At 35.5% G+C, this 23,365-nt stretch overlaps 1 protein-coding gene across 7 annotated transcripts in view; it reads right to left on the reverse strand.

The window, feature by feature from the left end:
• KIAA0753 overlaps positions 1-23,365 on the reverse strand; it is a 67,008-nt gene that overhangs the window by 34,244 nt on the left and 9,399 nt on the right. For all 7 annotated transcript variants that reach the window (XM_081272060.1, XM_081272063.1, XM_081272058.1 and 4 more), the window contains 6 exons: positions 19,202-19,826; positions 15,976-16,082; positions 14,489-14,551; positions 13,797-14,012; positions 11,457-11,664; positions 285-517 (listed from right to left, as the gene is read on the reverse strand). In XM_081272060.1, the coding sequence (XP_081128186.1) occupies positions 285-517; positions 11,457-11,664; positions 13,797-14,012; positions 14,489-14,551; positions 15,976-16,082; positions 19,202-19,826 (1,452 nt within the window). The remainder of the gene's footprint in view (positions 1-284; positions 518-11,456; positions 11,665-13,796; positions 14,013-14,488; positions 14,552-15,975; positions 16,083-19,201; positions 19,827-23,365) is intronic.

Raw genomic sequence — 23,365 nt, forward strand, 5'->3', positions numbered from 1 at the left:
GAAGCAGAAAACAAATAAGATGCCTGAATCTTAAAATACCCTGCCCAATTAGGACCTTGTTATCAAATTAGTTAAGATCTTACTGAACCAGGACAACAAAGAATGCTCTGTCCTAGTAACAGTATTAAAAACTGTTTTTTTGTTAGAATATAAAAACAACCTGGACCTAAGCTAAATCAACTTGTGGGAAAAATGAAATGCTGGCCATACCACTTACTAGCCTGTATGACCTTGACAGTGTCAGACTAATATAAATGGGTCAAAAGAAAGGAATGGTTTCTTACTTGCTGTGGTCTTGCCGGCTCCAGAGTATCTTTTTTCCTAAATGGCACACTCTCAGTCACAGGCTTTGTTTTCACCACTCCTGTTTTTGCTAGGGTCAATGCTTCTTCTTTAAAGCTTGCATTTTGGTCTGGAATTAATGGGACTTCTTCCGGAAGGATATCCACATCTAACACCTCAAGCTCCCTCTCCAACCTCTGGGTCGCTGGAAACTCTGCATTTGGCTGATTCTTATCTACACAAAGATTTCAGAAAAATAAAGGGAGGGAAATATTATTCAAGGCATGCTGGTTGAGAATGATTATCTGTAACATCCAATCTCCAAATACCTAGCCTACCCGTGCTGAAAACCAAGGTGTTCTGCTGTCAACTTGCATTCCTGTGATGAACACTAGTAAGTTTTAAAAGCAGGAAACTGAAGCATCACAATTGACTTCCTGAGTCTTAGCGCCCATATTTACTCATCTCCCTGGTCCCTATAGTCTCTAAAAACCCTCTTGTGCTATTTCTGCCCTTCCTCCCTTTCTACTACACCCCAAGGTTGGCCCTGCAGTTATCTTTCTACCATAATAAGAGCATCTCCTAGCTGATTCCTAGTCATCTTCCATCACACCTTCCCCTAGCTACCAAAACTGTTTTTCTAAAATATGAATATTTTAATGATGCTTCTTTATTCAACATCTTTAAGAGCTCCTAAACTGACACAAAATAGTCTGAACTCTATATACCACATTTTAACCCTCAATGGGAAATGCAAAAAAAAAAAAAAAAAAAAAAGAAAAAGAAAAAAAGAAAGAAAAAAACCTGTATTTGAAGAGGAGATAAAGGTATATTTAGAAAATTCAAGGAAATCAGAGTTCAAACTCTTATAACTAAGAAGAGGGTTTAGCAAGGTTTCTAAATATAAGAACAACACAAAAGTCAGTATCATCCCCATTTATCAAATAATTAATTAGGAAATATAAGAGGAAAAATATCCCATTAACACTGGCAACAAAAACTATATGGCACTTAGGAAGAAATCTAATGAAAAATAGACTTTTACAGAAAAAGTCTGTAAAGTTTTGTTTTGTTTTGTTTGTGGGACTGGGGACCAAAAAAACCCAGGATCTCACACATGCTAGGCAAATGCTCTAGCACTGAGCTATATCCCACCCATTAAAGGGTATTTTTAAAGGGCATTAAAAGAATGTCTGAATAAATTGTTTTCATGATTGAACAGACGTAATAAAGATGTCAACTCTCCACAAGTAATCTATAGATCTAAATGCACATTCAGTTAAAATTGATTTTTTGGGTAGATCTAAATAGGTTGATCCAAAAATTCACATGAAGAGTAAATTCCAAGAAATTATCTAAATAAATTTAAAGAACAACAAAGTGGGGAGAGGGGTGGAGGTGGGAGTCTTTCTCTAAGGGAGATGAAGTCCTGGTGATAGAGCTGTAAGGCTGGGACAGCGTGGGAGCCATGCAGGAAAGAGCAGAATTGACATGACAAACCAGCGAGTATGAACTAGGATGTTCAAAAGCCAAGCTAAAACCACTGGTCTCCACAGATGAAAACTACTTAAATGCCAAATGGAATGAAGATCTGAATGTGCAAAGGAAATTTCAAATTAGAAAACAAAGGAGGATATCATCTGACATCAGGGCAGAAAAGCCTTTCTTAAATTCAAAATATTATGTATTAACTGACATATTTGAATTTAATTATACTAAACAACAACTTCCTCTTGACAGAAATTCATCATACAGTCAATAGTAGATATCTGTAATGCACATAAGCTTAATATCCAGATGATAAGAAGACCTTCTAGCCGGGCACGGTGGAGCACACCTGTAATCCCAGTAGCTGGGGGGGTAGGAGTGGGGCTAAGGCGGGAAGATCTCAAGTTCAAAGCCTGCCTCAGCAACAGCGAGGCACTAAGCAACTCAGTAAGACCCTGTCTTTAAATAAAATACAAAAAAGCTCAGTGCTTAAGTGCTTCCAAGTTCAATCCCTGGTATTCCCACACACATACACAAAAAGAAGGCCAATAATCTACAAGAAAAATAATCCAAATTGAGAAACAGGCAAAGTAATGAAACCAGCAATTAAGGCAGAAAATATCAATTGTCAATAAAAACATGAAAAGATGATTGGGGCTGGAGTTGTGGCTCTGTGGTAGAGTGCTTGACTGGCATGTGTAAGGCCCTGAGTTCAATCCTTAGCACCACATATAAATTTTAAAAAATGAAATAAAAGATCCATTGACAAAAAAAAAAAATTTAAAAAAAGAAAGAAAAGATGACTAAAATCACTAGTCTTAAGAAAGATTTAAGTAAACGAGATACCATTTTATATCTACCAGGGTGGGGGAAATTTTAAGTATACTGATACCAAGTACAAAGAAGCGGTGGAAAAACAAGTATTCTCACAAACTACTGGTGCAGGAGTGAACGGCCTAAGGACTTTGGAGAGCACCTTATGGCTCTAGCAGAGTTGACAATTTGTATACACTGCAATCCAGCAGTTACACTCACAGGTAAACACTCAGCCTAAAGGAACTCCCACACACATGCACTGGAACACAGGCGCACAGGTATTCACTCCAATTCGCTGCTGCTTTATAAGCAAAAACACAGTCAGTGCAGTGGCATTTGCCTGTAGTCCCAAAATGGGTGGCTGAGGCAGAACAGAAGGGTCACTTGAACCCAGCAGTTTGGGGCCTGCCTGGGAAACATAACAGGACATAGTCTCATAGAGGGGGAAAAAAAAAAAAAAGCAAGAAACTGAGAACAACCCAAATATCCATTGATATATAAGAACCACTAAAAAATAAACTGGTATGTCCATATAAGGGAGACCTATACAACAGTTAAATTTAAAAATTGGAATTCACCTATCAATATGACCAAATTTTACAAATATTAGTGGAGGTAGGCAAACAGAATGGCACATACTGTAAGATATCATGTGCATACCACAACACTTTATATTTTTCATGGATAGACACGTAAGAAGTACAAACTTAAAAATAGAAAGGATTTGCCTTTATAATGATAACAATAGTAATCTCCAGAGAGGGAGGGAGGAAAATGGAATGAGAAAAATATTTTAGGGATTTCAACTGTACCTATCATATTTTATTTTTGAAAAAAATTTCCAAAGTAAATAAAGCAAAATGTTTAAATCTGCATAGTGGATACACAGAGATTATTATTTTCACTATTTTATATATGTTTAGAATATTTTACAATCAAAGAAAACCTACATCCAGACTTCCTTAACAATAGCAAGTCAAGGGTCAGATTCCTCTGTATCACTTTTCTTTTAATCAGAGATGCTTTTCAAAGCTACAGAAATTACACAGCAAGGACATACAAGTCAGAACAGAATACTAACACTGGATCCTCAGTCTGTAATATATTTATTACCTTCCCAGTTTACATACATTGAATCACCTCTGTCATCTTTTCCAGTTAGGCTTTATGTAAATAAGCAAGTAAACGCAGTACAAGTTTCAGAGGTAGCTGAGTTTGAGGTCACTGGCAGAGGTAGGGTGGGAGCCACCAATCTTTTGGCTGACAAGTTATACTAATGCAATCAACCATTGCAAGTACATATGAGAAGTCATTAACAAACTGCACCAGCCAACAATTATGTAAATCACAAGATAGGTGATCTAATCAGGCTCAATTAGATATTCTAAATGAAGAAAGCACAAACAGGTTTTCCCATTCATGTGGCTCTCCACACAAATTTTAGGGGTCAGGTGGAGAGGAGAAACCTTAGGAAACTGGAAGGAAAATTAGGTGAGTGATATCTAAAATGATAGAGAAAAATGTGACCTTCAGATTATAAGGGCAAGAAAAGCCAAAAATAAAATGAAAGTCACCATATTCTTCCCCATGAGCAAATGTATTAAACTCGCAAAGCAGTTAACAATAACACATTTCAATTCATAATAATGATGATAATGATGATTATAATCATCCCTCACATTTTGTACACTTTTCCCATTTAAAACGTAATTTGCATTCACCATCTCATCTGAGCCTCACCACAGAGCATGACTTACCCTAGAGCAAGCAGAATGGGATTACTAAAATTTTTCAGATGAGGAAATAAAAGTGTTTTGTCAAAGTCACAAGGAAAGTAAGTGGAGAGTCAAGTCTTCTAACTGGGTCCAGGGCCAGGCCCATTCATTCTGTGATGTCAGGGACTGTGGATCTTTTCCACATAAATATGTTTTCCAGAGAATGAAAGCTTACTTTTTCATAACAATACAAAATTCCTTCCTGCTTTCTTATTTAGAATGTGCCTAACATAATCTAGACTTTATAAATTGGAGTTTAGGAACTAAAAATAACCTCTTCCATCTTCATAGCATTTAGTAATTATCTAATTTGCTACTTAACAACTAAGTCACATGGGAGAAGGACTATTATCACCATTTGAAATTTTCACCAGATGAAAACTTTAAGGTTCACAGTGATTGTGATCACAGGTCTACAAATTTCCAAAGTAAGTAAAGCAAAAATATTTAAATCTGCATAGTGGATACACAGAGATTATTATTTTCACTATTTTCTATGTTTAGAATATTTTACAATCAAAGAAAACTTACATCCAAACTTCCTTAACAATAATAAGTAAAGGGTCAATTCCTCTGTAGCACTTTTCTTTTCAAAGCTACAGAAATTTTCCCCATTTGTCTTTTAGCTTTCCTACATTTGACCTCATGATGGGTTTTAGATTAGCAGGGTTGGGTTTTTTTTTTTTTAATGGCTTTATTTATTTTTATGTGATGCTGAGGATGGAACCCAGTGTGCCTCACACATTCCAGGCAAGCGCTCTACCACTGAGTTATAGCCCCAGCCCCAGATTAGCAGGTTTTTCAACTTCTCTCAGAAGCTGGTCTTCATTTTTCACTAGTCAGTTGAAATCATCTAACTTTTAATCTTGTAAATCATTTAGGAAAACACTTCTCTGTATAGAGGCCTGGAATGTTCTCTGCACTTCCTCTAAAACATCAAAAGTGAGCTTCCCCGCACCCAGGATCCACATCACTGTAATCTATTGCTTAGGAGTCCTTTCTTATTTAATTACATTTCTTCATAGAGTCTTTGAACAAAAGCTTAAGTGCCTAACTATTTACTAGACAGGGCTCCTCAGAGAGACTTATAAAGACAAATAGACATGATGCTCATTCTCAAGGTAAAGGCTGGCAAAGGCCTTCTGATTGAAAGGAAGGATATCCCATTATAGTGAATAAATATCTACTAGTAATTAAACAAATTAGATTTTGTCACTGTGATATTCTGTGTGTTTGTGTGTGTGTGTGTGTGTGTGTGTATATATATATATATATATATAAATATATTTATGTATTAAGTCTCTTCCCCAGTTCCTGACATAAGAGCCCCTAAACTCATTATAATTTCCCCAGCAATTGAGGTGCTAGGTGTACCTTTTGTTCTAATATTAACTCTGGTTCCTGGAGTTTCCTGGCAGATAAAGAGTGTCTTTGATTCCACTGATGTGACTCTTGGGGACTTCTGGAGAGGGTGCTGGTCACCAGAAAGTCCAAGCCATGATGAGAAGCATGGAACCTCCAGCCCAACCCTCATCCTCCAGGAAGGACAGAAGGGCTGGGGATTGAGTTATAATTGATAATACCTATGTGATAAAACCTCCAGAAAAATCCCTAGACTATCAATTTCTAAGCAATTTGGTGTTGCTGAGTACATGGAGGTTCCTATAGGGTGATGCGCCTGGGGAGGGCATGGGAGCTCCATGCCCTTTCCACACACCTTGCCTATGCATCTCCCCTAACTGGCTGTTCATCCTTATCCTTTGTAATATTCTTTATGACAAATGGGTAAATGAGTTCTGAGAGCCATACTAGCAAGCCTTGATTTATTAGAGAAGCTGGTCATGACCTAGGACTTGTGATTGATGTCTAAAGTAGAGGTGGTCTTCTGAAACTGAACTCTAAACCTGTGGGATCTGATTTTACCTAAAGTAAATAGTCTCCAAATTGAACTGAATTACAGGAGAACTACATGGTGTGGGGAAAACCCCACTGAGTGAACTCTTTGCTCGCTTCCTACAGTTCCACTCATGTAAGAGGTAGAGAGCTAAGCTATTAAGGTTCCACAAAATAGCAACAGATGTACAAATAAATCAACAGAAGGGATTGGGATTGTATTTCAGTGGCAAAGCGCTTGTCTAGCAAGGTGAGGCACTGGGTTGATCCTTAGCACTGCATAAAAATAAATAAAGGCATGTTGTCCATCTAGAACTACAAATCAATGAATCATTCAATCAATCAATCTAACACAAATTGATAAGTAAATTTCACATCACTAGAAAAGAAAAATGAAACAAAAAAAACCATGATAAATATAGTAAATTACAACAAAGAAAAAATACCTTGGCAAATGAAACACATAAAATAAGGTAGAGCAAAGTTCAAACGTCATTAATCTCAGCAAGTGTAAGAGGGTAAGTATAGAGCTCTACAACGGGGATCACAAAACCAACAATAAACTGTGTATAAAAGGCATTCTTAAAACAGCAAAGAAAGACTCAGTTTAAGGGAATAGAAAATTATTCCAGGCAAATGCCAAACAAGTTAAGTAGGTGAAGCAATATTAACATCAGACAAAACAGAATCCAAAGTGAACATGATCCTAAGGAGATAAAGAGAATATTTAATAATAACAACATATAAAATCCATGAAAAAAAGATTTAAGTCAGGATTTTTTTTTTTTGCCACTTAACTCAAGGGCACTTTACCACTGAACTATACCCCCAGCCCTTTTTTATTTTTTAGACAAGGCCTCACCGAATTGCTGAGGTTGGCCTTGAATTTGCAAACCTCCTGTCTCAGTCTACCAAGTCACTGGGATTATAAGTGTAAGAACAACAATTCAAAACACATAAAGAAAAAATTAACAGAAATGCAACAAGAAATCAAACAAGTCTCAGGTATCACAAGAATCTTGAACCTATCCTTTTAATCAGTCACCCACAGGTCAAGCAAACCAAAACAGAAAGATTAAAGAAAAAGAATAAAGATTGAAAAGAAGGAAATAAACTAGTGATTATTCACAGATGATATGATTATATTTAAGACAAAATTAAAATAATTCTACAGATAAATGGCCAGAAATAAGCTTTTAATAAGTTTGCTAGATACAAGGTCAATACACAAAAATTTATATATATATATACATTATATATATATATATATATATATATTATATATAAAATCAGCAATACATATGAGAAATCAAATTATAAAACATAAAACAGATATCATGTGTAAGAGTATTAAAAGTATCAACACCGCAGAATAAAAGTAATGAAAGACAAATAAGCCCATACACACACATATGCACACCCAAATTACAGGGATTAAAGACAACCTAAATAGCCAGGTGTAGTGGCATATGCCTGAAACACCAACTACCTGGAGGCTGAGGCAGAGGTATTGCAAATTGGAGGCCAGCCTCAGCAACTTAGTGAGACCCTGTCTCAAAATTAAAAAAAAAAATAAAATAAAATAAAAATGTAGCTTAGTGGTAAAGCACACCTGGGTTCAATCCCCAGTACCAAAAGAAGAAAAAAATAAATACAACTTAAATAAATGGAGGGATATACCCTGCTTGCAGATTGGGAAATTCAATACTATAAAAATGATAATTCCCCATCAAAATTCCAATAGATGTCTTTTGGCTTTTTGGAGTTGGAAAAATGTTTGGTGGAATCAACAAATTCTGATTCTAAAATTTCTATGGAAATGCCAAGGATCAAGATTAGTCAAGATACTCTAGGGGAAAAACAGGTGTGAAAAGTTGTTCCATTCGATATGAAGACTTAGAATAATTAAAGTAGTTTAGCTCTGATAAAAAGACCCACATTCAGATCAAAGGAAAAGAATGGGCCCAGAAACTGACCCACACATATAAGAACACTTGATTTCAATGCATACGACTTGGGAGAAAAAAACAATCTTTTAAACAAAGAGGGCTAAGTTATCTGGATCTTCATTGGGAAGAAAATGAAACTTTAATAGGAAATAACATTAAAAAATGTCTTAACTTTAACATTAGGGAAAAACTTCTTAGAATACCCCTCAAAAAAGTATATGGGAAGAGAATGATTCATTGAACTACAGTGATACTAAGAATTCTGTTCATTAAAAGATGAACATTTGAGATATTTAAAAGCAAGTCACATTTTACTTCTAAGATATCTAAACCACATATGACTAAGATCCAGTACATATACAGAACACTTCTAACAAATCAATGGAAAAAGAGAGAGAAGCTAGGGGTGTACCTCAGTGGTAGAGCACTTTCCTAGCATATGTGGGGCCCCTGGGTTCAATCCTCAGCACCACCAAAAAAAAAAAAAGAGAGAGAGAGAGAAAGAAAGAGAGAGAGAGAGAGAGAGAGAGAGAGAGAGAGAGAGAGAGAGAGAGAGAGAGGGAGGAAGGAAGAGAGTAGAGAGTTAAGAGAGATAAAAAGAAAAGAAGGGAGGGATATATGGCCAGGGACCTGAACTGGTACTTCCTAAAAGGCATCTAAATGGCCTAAAAATACATGAAAATGTGCTCATACTATTAGTTATTCAGAAATTTAAATTAAAACTAAAATGCCTGATACACCTAATATGCCAGCTGAGTAGCCACAATTTTAAAAATTAGTAATGAAAAGTGTGAGCAAAAAGAAAAAAAAAAAAGAAAAGTGTGAGCAAGGATGGGTAGCCACTGTTCTAGTATATTGTTGGTGGGAATATCAACTGATAAAACTACTTTGGAAATAAAACTATATTACAATAGAACTAACATTTACCTATGACCTACCAAACAATTATACTCTTAGAAACATACCCGACAGAAATTTGTGTGCACAGATACCAAGACATACATGCAAAAACAATCATAGTTGTTTTCTTTATAATCATCTAAGACTGGGAACAACCCAATAATTAAAACAACAGACTAGATAAAGTATGACAGAGTGATACAATGCAATATAACAGAGCAAAGAACATAACATAAACAAATTAGCTACACAAACAGAGTAGATGGTTCTCACAAAATATAACACAAAAGAAGTCTATCCCAAAAGAGTATCTATTGTGAAATTCCATTTTTATAAAGTTCCAAATCAGGCAGAACCAAAATAAAGCATTAAAATAATAATAATAATAATTTGGGGGAGGAGGAAGAGAGATTGGAAACAGGGTACAGTGAAATTTCTTAGGCACTAGTAGGGTCCTGTCCTTGACTTGGATAATAATTACACAAATATTTTTGTTTTCTGATATTAGCTGAGCTGTAAGTTTATTTTTGGTGCACATTTCTATCTGTTATGTTCTACTTCAGTTAAAAAATGTAGGGGATGTAGCTCTGTGGTTGCTACATATGTGAGGCCCTGGGTTTGATCCCCAACACTGCAAAGAAAAGAATAAAGAAAAACCAGTTTACTGGATTTGTCCAATATTTATAAGTAATTTCACCTATTTGGAAAATAACAAAAGAATTAACTATTTAAAAAAAAACTATTTCATCAAATCTAAAACATCCATTGTAAGATAAATCATTACTTTATGTGTCAATATGAATTTTAAAATATTGATTAGGCATTGGAATTTAAAATTTAAAATGTTACGATTGTAAGATATCAATGCCCCCTTTCAATTGTGTACCTCAGACACAACAAACTCCACTATCAGAATAAGTTTTCAGGATAGTATCATATATAAAAACAATATATAAATCCAACAGCTTTCCTTTAAGTAGCAATAACCAATTTCATAATGTAATAGAAAAAGATCTCATAATAGAAATAAAACTTAAATATGAAAACTAAAAATAAATCCAGCAAAAAAAAAAAAAAAAAAAAAACCTAGCAAGGAATTTATAAAACATATATGCCCAAAATTACAAAATTCTCTTTCTGACAGGACAGAAAAAGGGCATGAATAGATAGGAAGACTTAATATTGTAAAGATATCATTTCTCCTCTAATATAAACTTAATGTAATAACAAACAAAATCCCAACATCATTTTTTTTGGTGGGGAGGGTACCAGGGATTGAACTCAGGGGCACTCAACCACTGAGCTACACCCCCAGGTCTATTTTGTATTTTATTTAGATACAGGGTCTCATTGATTGCTTAGAGCCTCACTTTTGCTGAGGCTGGCTTTGAACTTGAGATCCCTCCCAAGCCACTGGGCTCCAAAAGCATTTTTCATGAATTTGACAAGCTCATTATAAATTCCTCAGGAAGGGGCTGGGAATGTAGCCCAACGGTTAAGTGCTTGCCTAGCATGCATGAAGCCCTAAGTTCCTAAGGAAGATGAGCAATGACTGGTAGCAAAATTTTGAAAAAGAAATACAAAGACAAGAGAATTGTTTAATCAAATATTAAATATGTAAAAAAAAAAAAAAGATGGATTTGCCCACAAAATGAAAATTTTCTGTATTTTTTCAGAAAAAATATCATAATCAAATTTCAAAAATAGTGACTAGAGTAGGAGAAAATATTTTAAAAGAGATTAGGATTCGGAATATATTAAGAACCTCTATACATGCATAAGCAAAAGACTTGCAACCCAACAGAAGACAGACAAAAAATATAACCAACAGGTAAACTACAGGTAAACTAAGGAATATGTGAAAGAAGTAATCCTTGAAAGAAATGAAATATAAAGCAATAAGATTTGATTTTACACAGAGAAACTGAAAAAGAATTTACATTGTATTATATAAATTACTGGATGAGGATATGGGAAAATATATACTGATGTCATTGCTAGTAAAAACATAACTGTATGCCTACTCTTAAGGTAAGTTGACAGAATCTGTTTAAATGCATATATATATCAAATTCATTTATGTATATCTATATACATGCATATATCTACCATTAAGTATAATAAACAACACTATTATGTAGAAAAAGAGAATTTTCCCTTCTTACTTTCCTCAACAGAATACTCCAGTCTTCAGCATAAAAAAGAATCTTGGATGACATTTGCTGATCCTAGTTATTGCTACTGTTGTAGGCTAGGTTATAAATCCTGAGTTTCCCCCTCAGTGCACTAATTATTTTGGCCCAGACAACTTGAACAATAAAACATCTCACAACAAATACTTTAAGACACATACCAGAAAGAAGCTTCTTTGCCACTGAAGGTCGAATTGTATCCTGTGGCAATGTCTCTTTTGATACAAAAGGTCTCCTTTCACCCTTTGGCAATGTATCTGGCCATTTCCCTAATGTCCTCTGGTTACTAATAGGATATTTCCGATTTTCACTGAAACATTTCTTCACCTTTTTTGGAGATAGTTTCTTTTCCAGGAGAGATTCCAAAGCCTGTCATGAAACAGTCAATTATTCTCTTAGTTTATCTTAAAATAAGTATGACTTCTAGCCACAAAACTGAAAAATAAGGACTCCAAAAAAACTGAGTAATTAAATGGCTATCTCTTAATGGTTAATGAAATGCACTTCAACTTAATTTGAAATTTTCATTATTTAAGACACATAATTAATTAGTTCTTTTACATATTTAACTCACTAAAACCAATAGCAAAAAGAAAATGAATAAGGCTACTTTTTAAAGGCTATTTTTAAAGGTATCCAAATCCTAAATTTAAAGATCATCATTTCGAAAATTAACTACAATCTCCAGAAAAGTATCTTATATATTTTAAAAACATTTTAATTCTTGACAGAAACTTCATAAACTCAAATAGGGTTTTAAAAGGGCAAACATACTATATTTAAAATATACTTTTTGAAAATAAAAAAAATGTAGTAGATTCAGTGGCCTTAGTCTACTACAGTAATGGCAGGAGATCTGTGTTCCCCTTTCCTAAAAAGGCACATCTTCTAATAAATGTATATCCATTATTACTGGGCAGTGAGGTCTGGGTCTCCATCTGAGCAGTACACAATCAGGACAACTAGACACAGCCTGGGAGGTTGAGTTCAGATCATAATAAAGGAATAAGAATATAGAAAGCTATAAAATGGCATAGAACATCAAGAGAGATTAATTTCTTGCATTACTGAATATTTTCCAAAGTAAGAGAGAAAAACTTTATGTTTAAGAAACATTACATTCGGGGCTGGGGATGTGGCTCAAGCGGTAGCGCGCTCGCCTGGCATGCGTGCGGCCCGGGTTCGAGCCTCAGCACCACATACCAACAAAGATGTTGTGTCCGCCGAGAACTAAAAAATAAATATTAAAAAAATTCTCTCTCTCTCTCTCTCTCTCTCTCACTCTCCTCTCTCACTCTCTCTTTAAAAAAAAAAAAAAAAAAAAAAGAAACATTACATTAAAGACACTCTTGCTCAAAATTGGAGAGAACTAGATAATCTCTTGAGATACTTTCTAGGATTTTGAAGATAAGTCCTCTAAATAAAATCATTTTGGTTGATAAACCTTTCTTATGGGTTAGTGTAACAAACATCACACAATTTGATTTGCTGCCAAGGTTTTGAGGTTTGCATTTGACAATAACATTCCCAATGGGGAGTTCTATCTATATGAATGTAACCAAAGCAAATCACAAATATATTTGCTAAACAATGGGACTGTAAAGGCAGAAAGGGCCTTCAACACCACCAATAGCTAGGTAATAGGAGAACTTACATGTCACTTACCCCCAATTCTCCCTATGATACCACCTTTCCTCTACAGCTAACAGTTTACTATGCCACAGTAACATAAAGACTATCTTTTTATTTTTAAAATGTATGGCACAGTGGAACTAACACTGACATGGAAGTCAGAAGACAGGAATTTCATTTGCCACTCTCAAGAGAAATAATTGTGTCATCTCTCTGATCTCTGCTTTTAAAAATATTTTAAATGATAAAACAGTAATAAAATCAACGTTTACACCACAGTGTCACAACAAGGATGAAATGGCATAATTATGTGATAACACTTTGCAAATGTCAAGAAACTAAAAAATTAATGGGCATACTGTTATTATTGCCTTTGTTACTAATGAGAACTAAGAACCCTGTACATTCATGACTGTACATGCCATTTGTGATTTTCAGAGTGTCTAGTCATATCCCAAGATGTGAGGCTCTGCTTGAAGCGTTCCTCCTTTTCTATAATCCATTTGAACAATGATATCCTAATCTAAGCAATAATCTAAGAGTACTTCACTGTTTTCCTTTTCTATGCTAATAAATTCTTTATTAAATGGCACTACCAGATAATGGAACATTCTATTGAATTGATGGACTCGGTTTAAAGTCATTACGTGTTTCATACTCAAGTCACCAATTCTCAAGTAAGTGAAATATAATAATATAGACTAGACTATAAAAACAATAAAATAAAAATAAAGGGCTCTGTAAAGCTTTAATTTACCAGGTGGCAGTTTTGTCTTGTATTCTCACCTAATGAAACTATGTGACCTTAAGCATTACTTCCCTGCTTGGAACCAACAGACTTTTAAGAAAAATGGGAGGTAATTTCCTACCTCAATTTGTTGCAGGATATCTATAACCACATCAGGAACAGAAGGATCTGCATCCAGCTTGGCAGAACACAGTGAAAGCTGGCGAATAAGACTGCCCAGTTCCTTACACCGGGCAGAAACTGGGTGCTCGCCTCTGTCGGTAAACTGAGTAACAAACATCTGTAAGGCCCGAATGGCCCCTCGATGGGCAGCAGCCAGCCTAGACATTGCCCATGACTGGCAATAAACAACATGTGAGAAGTTATTTCAATATTCAGAACTTCCTAACATTAACACAAGCCTTAAGAATATTTGTAGTCTACCCTTTTCTTGAAAAATTTTTTCATAGTAAAAGGAATTATAAAGCTTAAAGTTTCTAGTAATGAATTAAGTCTTTCCCTTTCTATTATTTCTTTATGCTAGTAGCAACTACAACAGAAATATATTTTCAGAAGCTGTTCCTTGAACAATAACCCCATATTCAGAATATTTAAGGTGCTCACTTCCTCACAGATTTCTATTAGCACTGACAGTAATATTAGTGCAGAGAACCCACACAATACTAACAAAACAATGGAAAATGTACTTGATAAATAAGTACTGGGATGGAGGGTAGAGTTTGGTAGTATAGCGCTTGCCCAGCATGCATAAGACCCTGGATTTCACCTGCAACACTGAGGAAAGACAAAGTATTAAGCATAATTTAATCATACCTTCTTGGTGTGTTTAATTTTATGTGGACTCAATTTATCTAATTCTTCCTGGATTTCTTTTACCTATTTGGTAAAGGAGAAAAAATGAAAAGTTCAAACCCTTCCATTGATGTATTTTTAATAATAATAATAATAAAAAGACACACTGTGTCCAAATACAACCATTTTTAATTTAAGTTACTTGAAAATGAGAAAAACTCTTCATCTGTGTACCCAAAACTCACTACTGATTTCAGCTCAAGATGGTGAATATAGCACAGTGTTCACCTTACAACCTTTGGTCCCAATACAAGAGGAATTTATCAGAAAGGAGAGAATGTGGAGATGATTCTGGAAAGGTAGGAGGGCTAGGTCAGGAAGTCTTAAGTGTCCTGCTAAAGAATTTAGCTTTCATACTCTAAGTTACAGAGAGCCACTGAAGTCTTTCTTTTGGCGGAGTTGGGGGTATACCAGGGATTGAATTTAGGGGCACTCAACCACTGAACGACATCTCCAGCCCTATTTTGTATTTTATTTAGAGACAGGGTCTCACTGAGTTGCTTAGTGCCTTGCTTTTTGCTGAGGCTGACTTTGAACTCACAATCCTCCTGTCTCAGCCTCCTGAGCTGCTGGGATTATAGGCATGTGCCAACTCACCAGCTGCCACTGAAGTCTTTTAAGCAAGGGTCAGAGATGGTAAGATTCGTGTGTTAGGACATTCTCTGTGGCAGCATTATAAAATAATACAGAACAAAATCTAACTTAAGCTTTTAAATGAAAAAGTACAGTTTTTGTTTCAAGCAATAAGACCAACTTGTGATTCCAGTTACCAGAAATGAGTTATACATATTTTTATTAATAAATAAAACATATATTTATAAATAAACATAATAAATAAAACACATATTTTTAAAAATCCATCATAATGTAAAGAATATAGATATCAGATATCAACCACTAAATGTGTCCTGAAAAATATTTAAAGGCCTTGATTATTTATAGTTTAATAAAGAAGAATCAAATTATTTGTTATCTACTATATTTTAAATATATTATAAATCTGAGACAAATGGCAAACCAAAGATGGTCCCTTTCCTTTAAGAGGAGGGTTCATACCTGGGGACGAAGGTCTGTAAGATAACTGATCCACCTGATCTCATATACATAAATATGTGCTGTGTAATGTATAAGCATTTTTCCCCCAGAGGAAAGAAATGTTTTTTAATAGATTCTCAAGAGACTATATGACCTCAAAAAGTCAAGAGCCACTGTTTAAGGAGCTTGACCATACACACATAATACACCCACATACACTCACACACACACACACAGATAACAAAAAGGATAAGAATTACTTGTTTATGTGGTCAGAAAATTAAGCCTCACAAATCTGTTCCAATAAATGTAGGGTACTTTGATATTAAACTTTCTGAGACAAAAGGAAAATGGAAATTCTATAAGAAAGCCATCCAGGCTGCTAGTCCTGCTTCTCTCTGGGCTTTTTATACCTGTTGCTGAAGGACGTAGAGCATCCGGGCACAACGAACAGCTTGCTCCTGTCTCCTGACACGGATTCGTCGCTCTTCATCTGGATCCAAAGCTTCTTCTAGTCTATCTAGAAATATTTTCCCCCAAAGAGGATTATAAACCACACAGAGAAACTTAATATTATTTAAAGAGGTACAAAGATTGAAACTCTCTGATTTAAAAAAAAATAAGGCTATCATAATAAACAATTTATCTTTTATCAGTTGAGAAACTAGGAATGAGCCAGTTGCTGTGGCATTTGCCTGAAATCCCAGCTGCTTGGGAGGCTAAGGCAGGATGATCGAAAATTCAAAGCCAGTCTTAAAAACTTAATAAGACCCTCTCAAACAAAATAAAAAAATAAAAAGGGATGGGGATGGAGCTCAGTGATAAGAGCATTTGAAAAGCATGAGTGAGGCCCTGGGTTCAATCCCCAGCATGGAAAGGAAAGAAACAAGCAGGAATGAGTGCATGGACCTGTATACTGTCTCAGAGGTGGAGAGAACATGAAGACAGTGGCAAGCTCCCATCCATGCCGGAATTCCCTGAGCCAATTCCCCAGAGAGCCCATGCTGAAGCAATTCTTACTATTTATAAAATGTTTATATTGAGGCAAAATCTGTTATGCTATTTTTTCCCAAAAAAAACTCTTTATTGGGCATTTTTATGTTTAGCAAGATTATTTTTACATGTTCTTATCTTGATTCCAAGTGAGAAATCTTTTCACTAACACATAGCAAGTGCTAAAATCATGTAAATGTCTAAAGTCTTCACATATTTGCCAGGAAGCACACATACACTTATACATTTTGGTGCTCCATAGTTTTATTTATTTTATTTTTTTAGGGGAGGGGGGTACCAAGGATTGAACTCAACCACTGAGCCACATCCCCAGCCTTATTTTTTATATTTTATTTAGAGAGAGAGTCTCATTCAGTTGTTTAGTGCCTCGCTTTTTGCTGAGGCTGGCTTTGAACTCGAGATCCTCCTGTCTCAGCCTCCTGAGCCGCTGGGATTACAAGCGTGCACCACTGTACCCAGTGCGCCATAGTTTTAAAAGACTGGTTCAAAGAAACTGTTTCTAGAAGACTTCCTGAGGGAGATACAGTCTCTCCATTCTTTCCAGTCTACGGTTTTCAAATATACAAACAAATACTTTTATGAATTCAATTTTTTAATTATTTACTCATTAAAAAGTCAAACAAGGAGGCCAGGCATGATGGCACATGCCTGTAATCCCAGCAGGTAGGGAGGCCGAGGTAGGAGGATCAGGAGTTCAAAGCTAACCTCAGCAAAAGCAAGGCACTAAGCAACTCAGTAAGACCCTGTCTCTAAATAAAATATAAAAAAGGGTTGGAGATGTGGCTCAGTGATCAAGTACCCCTGAGTTCAATCCCTAGTACCAAAAAAAAGAAAAGAAAAGAAAGAAAGAAAAAGAAAAATCAAACAAGGAAAAGAGTAAGGCTACTTGGAAGAATGCAAAACTTTGGAAGTCCGGAGTTATAGACAGAGTTTCTTAGGAGCCTATAAGCCAAATTATTTCTCTTTTTTATGTTGCACACTGGGGAGAAAGAACTATATTCATATAATAATAATATAAATAGTAACTGGCTAAGGCAGGGTTTTGTTTTGTTTGTTTTTTTTGTTTTTGTTTTTATGGTGCTGGGGATTGAACCCAGGGCCTATGCATGCAAGGCAAGGACTCTACCAACTGAGCTATATCCCCAGCCCTAAGGTAGGGTTTTTAACTGCTCACCTTGCAGATGAGGGCTGGGGATGCAACCAGTCTACAGAGCAGTTTGAGAAGCACAAATGGGCACTTCAGGCCTACTGAAAGGGTGGTCTGCAACTAGGAGCCATTGAAAACTATTATTAGTCCACAACAAGGTAAGTGCAGCAGTTGAAAATATGCATTTACAAGTCTTTAGAGCAATTACCATAGTTGTGACATTTTTGTTATAGTTTACAAAGTATTGGTTCAAGATAGACTGAAATTTTAAATAAGATAAATTAATCCAGTTTTTCCCCACAATGTTGAAAAACTCCATTCTACAGGTCCCCCTGTATTAGGCCAGATCACTAAAACAGAGGGCCTCACGGCTTTGTTACCTTGCACGACTTCTGCCTAAGGTATATATGGTCATGCCATAGACTAAAACTAGGGAAATATTATAACAAGACACAGCTAGAGGGTTTCTGTTGGAATATTAAATTCCTCATGATATTACACAACATACTCCACAGGGGAAGCTTCTTTTTGGCCACAAAATGTGGAAGTTGTTACACAATTTTACATAATTCTGTTTTAAGCTGTAAATTCTATAACTGATTGCAGTACACTCTGTAGCTGGCTCCTACTAAACTCAGAAATAACTTTTTAACTCTCTCCTAGTAAATCTTTTTCCTTTCCTTATTTTTCTTATGCCACAATATCCTCAGGTATGGAGTTTTATCTTATTTAAATCAACAACTATTTTCTAAAGTATCTTAAATTCTTTATATAGCATGCACATGTACACATATGCATACAGCAGTTAAATTTAAAATGCAAAATATGATTCTAGACTATGTACCATCCTAGCACAATGTTCCTTTCAACACTCAACTCCTTTCTCCTTGCGGTCTAAAAGTTAGGCTCGATTCTCTACTTTGTTAACAATAGTAACCCAAAATTTTCCATAGGGAACCAATCCTCTACTCTCCAGGGAAATGCAAGGATACTGAGATTGCCAGACAATTGCAAAAAAAAAAAAAAGTATATAATCATTATATTCCTTCTTTTCCACCCTGTGGTGAGATATTTTGTACAGGTGTCTATGACTTCCCTTTTCACTGGTGTGTACTCATCATAACATCACCCAAGCAGGAACTGGTTTTATCTACAATAAGCATAAAATTTTTAAAATTCTGCCAGAAGAAAAATATTACAGGATAATTTGTACTCTGGTGCCTAAAGACCTCAGAACTAGACAGTAGAAACTCTAGCTTTTGGCTGAGGCCTGAGTTATAGTGTTTATAGTGAAGTAATAGGCAGGGTAAACTCTTCAGACAAAGAAGACACCAGTCAAACTTATGAAGGCTTATGCTCTAGGGAACCAACAGGAGGTGGTAGAACTTGGTAGAGGGCATAGGGAGCCCAGATGAATGCATCTGAACTATCCCATACTCGTGGCATCTTATCAAAGAGAAGGATCTAATTTTTCTCACCTTTTTTAGTTACCTCTTCAATTCTATGGATACAATTGCTCAATTCTTTCTGAAGTCGCTGAACTTCGAACAGGCTTTTCTGTTCACATACATTTTTGTGGTCAGCTATCCTGGACTGCAGTTGAAGGCCTGGATCACGGGTGGGTGGTGAATTTAGCAGGGTAAGATCTGAATGTTCTGGATGAGATGTGTACACATACACCTTGGCACCTGAGCTGGAAATCCCTACTTTGGATGGCTGGTGGCTACACCGACAGACTTCTTGATCCTTTGCATCCTTCCTCTCCACCTTGTGATCAGATATTTTATACTTAGTATGTCCACATTTCTGAGAGCTTTGGGGTTGACTTTTGAGATGATGTTCTTTTATGTGTTCTTCAAATTGTCTTCGCTTCACATCTCTTTTGGCTAGGTGGACAGCATAGCTAAGTCTCTCTTCTGATATGACGGAAAATGAAACAGAACTGCTCAGGTCAGGACCAACTCTAAAATCTGAATCTTTACCATAATATGTTTCATTGTACGAGTGCTTCAGTTTTTCAATTCTAATTGCATGTGGGCAAGAATATTGGACTGCCAAGTTGCTTGAATGTGGAGGAACATTTCTATTAAACTGCAGCTGGTTCTTTAAAAAGTAAACAAAATTAAGCACATGTTAGAAAAATAACATATTGCTTAGTTGATATATGTATATATTCAAGCTTCTAATATTTCACCCACAAGATTATTTGTGTGAAAAGACATTTTTCCATTGTACTTACACAATCAGCTGCTCTCATACACCTTTAGTTCAACACATGGCTGTGGTTCTATCCTACATCATTCAGTCCCATGGTTTTATCCTTCCACTTACTAACATCATACCGAGATCCTCCTCTAAAATCTCTCCAGAGAGCTTGCAGCAGTAACCAGTAAATTCCTCAACTCCCAGCTAAGGATATTTGTCCTGTTTCAAAATGTCAAGGTCCAGCAAGTGACCAATATAATCCACTACAACCTTCCTAAAAACTGCCCCAGACACACTACCCTGGGTAAGTAATGTGATGGTGTTTCTGCAGGCCTTCCTGAAGATCTTTCACTCTGTGGTTATACACATCCTTCACCCTGCACCTAAGTAAATCTTGCTTTAAAAAGTCCACTTACCTAGTCTAATAGAGACTGAAGTTTTTGTCAGTTTTCATCACAATACAAGTTTTGTTATGTATGTTTTCATATTCCTATAGTTTTAAATTTTCTCTCATTACATTGTCAAAAAGCCAAACAATGGACTTTTCTTACTTGGCCTAACTATAATGTCACTATTAAACTTAGATTGTTCCCATTTTTCAACTAGTAGAAACATTAACAATTAACATCTCCATATATTTAGTTTTTTCTTCTTTTAAATTATTTTCTTAGGATAAATGATTTGATCTAAGTTTACTAGGTCAAAGGAAATAAATAATTTTATTGCTTTAAATTTTGAAAGTTATTTAAATGGACCTTGTCATGTTCCAAAACTAAACACTCAGGTTCACTCTAGGTGAACTGGGCTGAACGAAATAATCACACAGAGACAGAGAAATGCCTTTTTCTTTGGGTCCTGTGACAGCTCCTCTGACCTTAGGGGTCTGTGGAAAGAGAGAGAGAGGAGCAAGTGCTGAACCCTTTTATTGGGAAGAAGCCATTTTATGGGAAGAAGCCATTCAAATAGGGCAAGGGGTAGGATCACAAAGGAATAGTGAGTGTAGCTCAACCCCCGAGGTGACGCCTACACTTGAAGACCTGCCTTGCTATCAGAACTGGGACAACACTCAAATCACCACAAAATGTAGTGATTGGTCAGAGCCTCAAGCTTCAGGACTGGAAATGGTCATTCAGAGCAGCTCCCCACAGGACCTGTCAAACACAATAGGAAAGTAGGAGAATCTATGCTTCTGAATCCAATTGACTTCTGTCTTGGAATGCCTTTTATCTTGGAGTTGTGTTTTTATAACCATATGTGTGAACAGTCAGTTTAAAATAACCCACTGTGATAAAACTTCAGAAAGTATTTTTTGGGAAAAAGTGAAAAATCTCACTAGATAACCAAAAAAGAACCATCTGAAAGGAGCATAGATTGATGAACAATATATTTTTTAAGTACTATACTTATGAAGACAATTTTATTAGAAGTAACACATATAGGGTGAAGGTAGGGAGAGAACGCAGGTTTGGTTTTTTTTTTCTTTTAATTTCTTATTTCTTTTTTTGGTACCAGTTATTGAACCCTGGAGCAATTAACCACTGAGCCACATCCCCAGCCCTTTTTCACATTTTATTTAGAGACAGGGTCTTGCTGAGTTACTTAGCACCTCGCTAAGTTGCTGAAGCTGGTTTTGAATTCAAGATATCTCCTGCCTCAACCTCCAGGGCTGCTGGGATTACAGGCATGCAACACTGTTCCCAGCATGAATAACTGTTGAGATCTACGGCCTTACTTGGGGAAAGCTTTACCTCTAAAAGTAAAAATACCAAAATATCTTAGGAATTTGATATAAGTATTAGGGAAAAAACAAACAAAAAAACCACAGTTGAATTCCTTTCTAATATAGGTATATGGAAAGTCTTTTTAACTATGACTCAAAATCTATATTCAATAGAAAAAAAGAACAATAAATTTGACTACATTAAAACAACAAAAAGATTATTTAAAACTTCTGCCTGTTTAAAAAAAAATCATAAAGTCAAGGACTGGGGTTGTGGCTCAGTGCTACAGCACTCACCTAACATGCACGAGGCACTGGGTTCAATCCTCAGCACCACATAAAGAAAGATATTTTGTCCACCTAAAAAACTAAAATATAAATATTTTTAAAAAATCATAAAGCCAAAGGCGCTGAAAAGCTAGAAGAAAAATATTTGCTAATACAAAGGGCTCCCTCTATATAAATAAATCTTTAAAAAATCAAGGTGACGTACCTGGTACAGTGGTGTATACTAGGGAGGTTGAGGTAGGAGAATCACAAATTCAAGGTCAGTCTGGACAACTTAGAGAGACTCTGTCTCAAAATAAAAAATATAAAAGGGCTGGAGATATACCTCAGTGACAAACACCCCTGGGTTCAACCCCTAGTACTGCAAAAAAAGAGATAGACGAAATGATCAAAACGAAATAGAAAATGGAAAAAACAACAATTTACTGAACAACAGCCAAAAAAGATATAAATACAGCCCTTAACTAGATGAACATTTAAACCTCATAAAAATACAAATTAAAAGTACTCTAAAATACTATTTATCTCCCAAAAGATAAACAAAAATTAAAAAGCATAATATTAGATGCTGTTAGTGAGGTTGCTGGAACAGAACCCATCATAGAGTGCTGACTGACGACAAACTGGCACACCCTGTAAGGCGGGAATTTGGCAGTATTAATCCACCAACCAGCAGTCTCACTTCTAGGAACTTACCCTGTAAAAACAACCCCCAAAATACCTATGCACAGACTTGTTCATTGCTGTATTGTTTGTAAATGCAAATTATTTGAACCAATCTAAATGCTAATGTAAGAAAGTAACTGAATAAACTCTGGTATAGCCATACAATGGAGTTACTATGAGGATGTAAAAACATGAGAAAGATCTCTATGAACTGATGTGGAGAAATTTTTTGGATATATCATTTAGAGAAAACAACAAAGTACAAAAAGAATATCTGTATACATTGCAGATATATGTAAGAAAGAAGGCAACATGAGAAATATATATATATATATATGATTATTTGTGTGCAAAAAAATACAGGAAAGAAAAATTAGAGACTGATAAGAATAGATATCTACAAGGAGAGCATGGAAATTGAATGCAAAGAAATACACAGAGGATAACACTTCTGAAGACATCTTTTTATACAGGTATATTTGCAACCATGTTCCTACTTCACATTATAATAGAAATAGGTAAAAAGGAAGAAATAAATGGAGGAAGGGAGGAAAAAAGGAAATAGACAAAATCTGTAAGGATAGAAGAAAGCCCTAAAAATGAACATTCAAAGAAACCAATGAACCAGATTGAATTTCAAATAAAAAACTACACTAAAAAGTGAGAGTGGAAAAAAGGTAACCCAATTAACTTTTGAACACAGCATTTGGACTATACAACCTCAGGCTAAAGACCAAAGCACTCTAAATAAATATTAAACTCA

Source organism: Spermophilus citellus, assembly GCF_964194105.1.
Source record: "Spermophilus citellus genome assembly, chromosome: 17".
In the NCBI taxonomy this organism is placed as follows: Eukaryota; Metazoa; Chordata; class Mammalia; order Rodentia; family Sciuridae; genus Spermophilus; species Spermophilus citellus.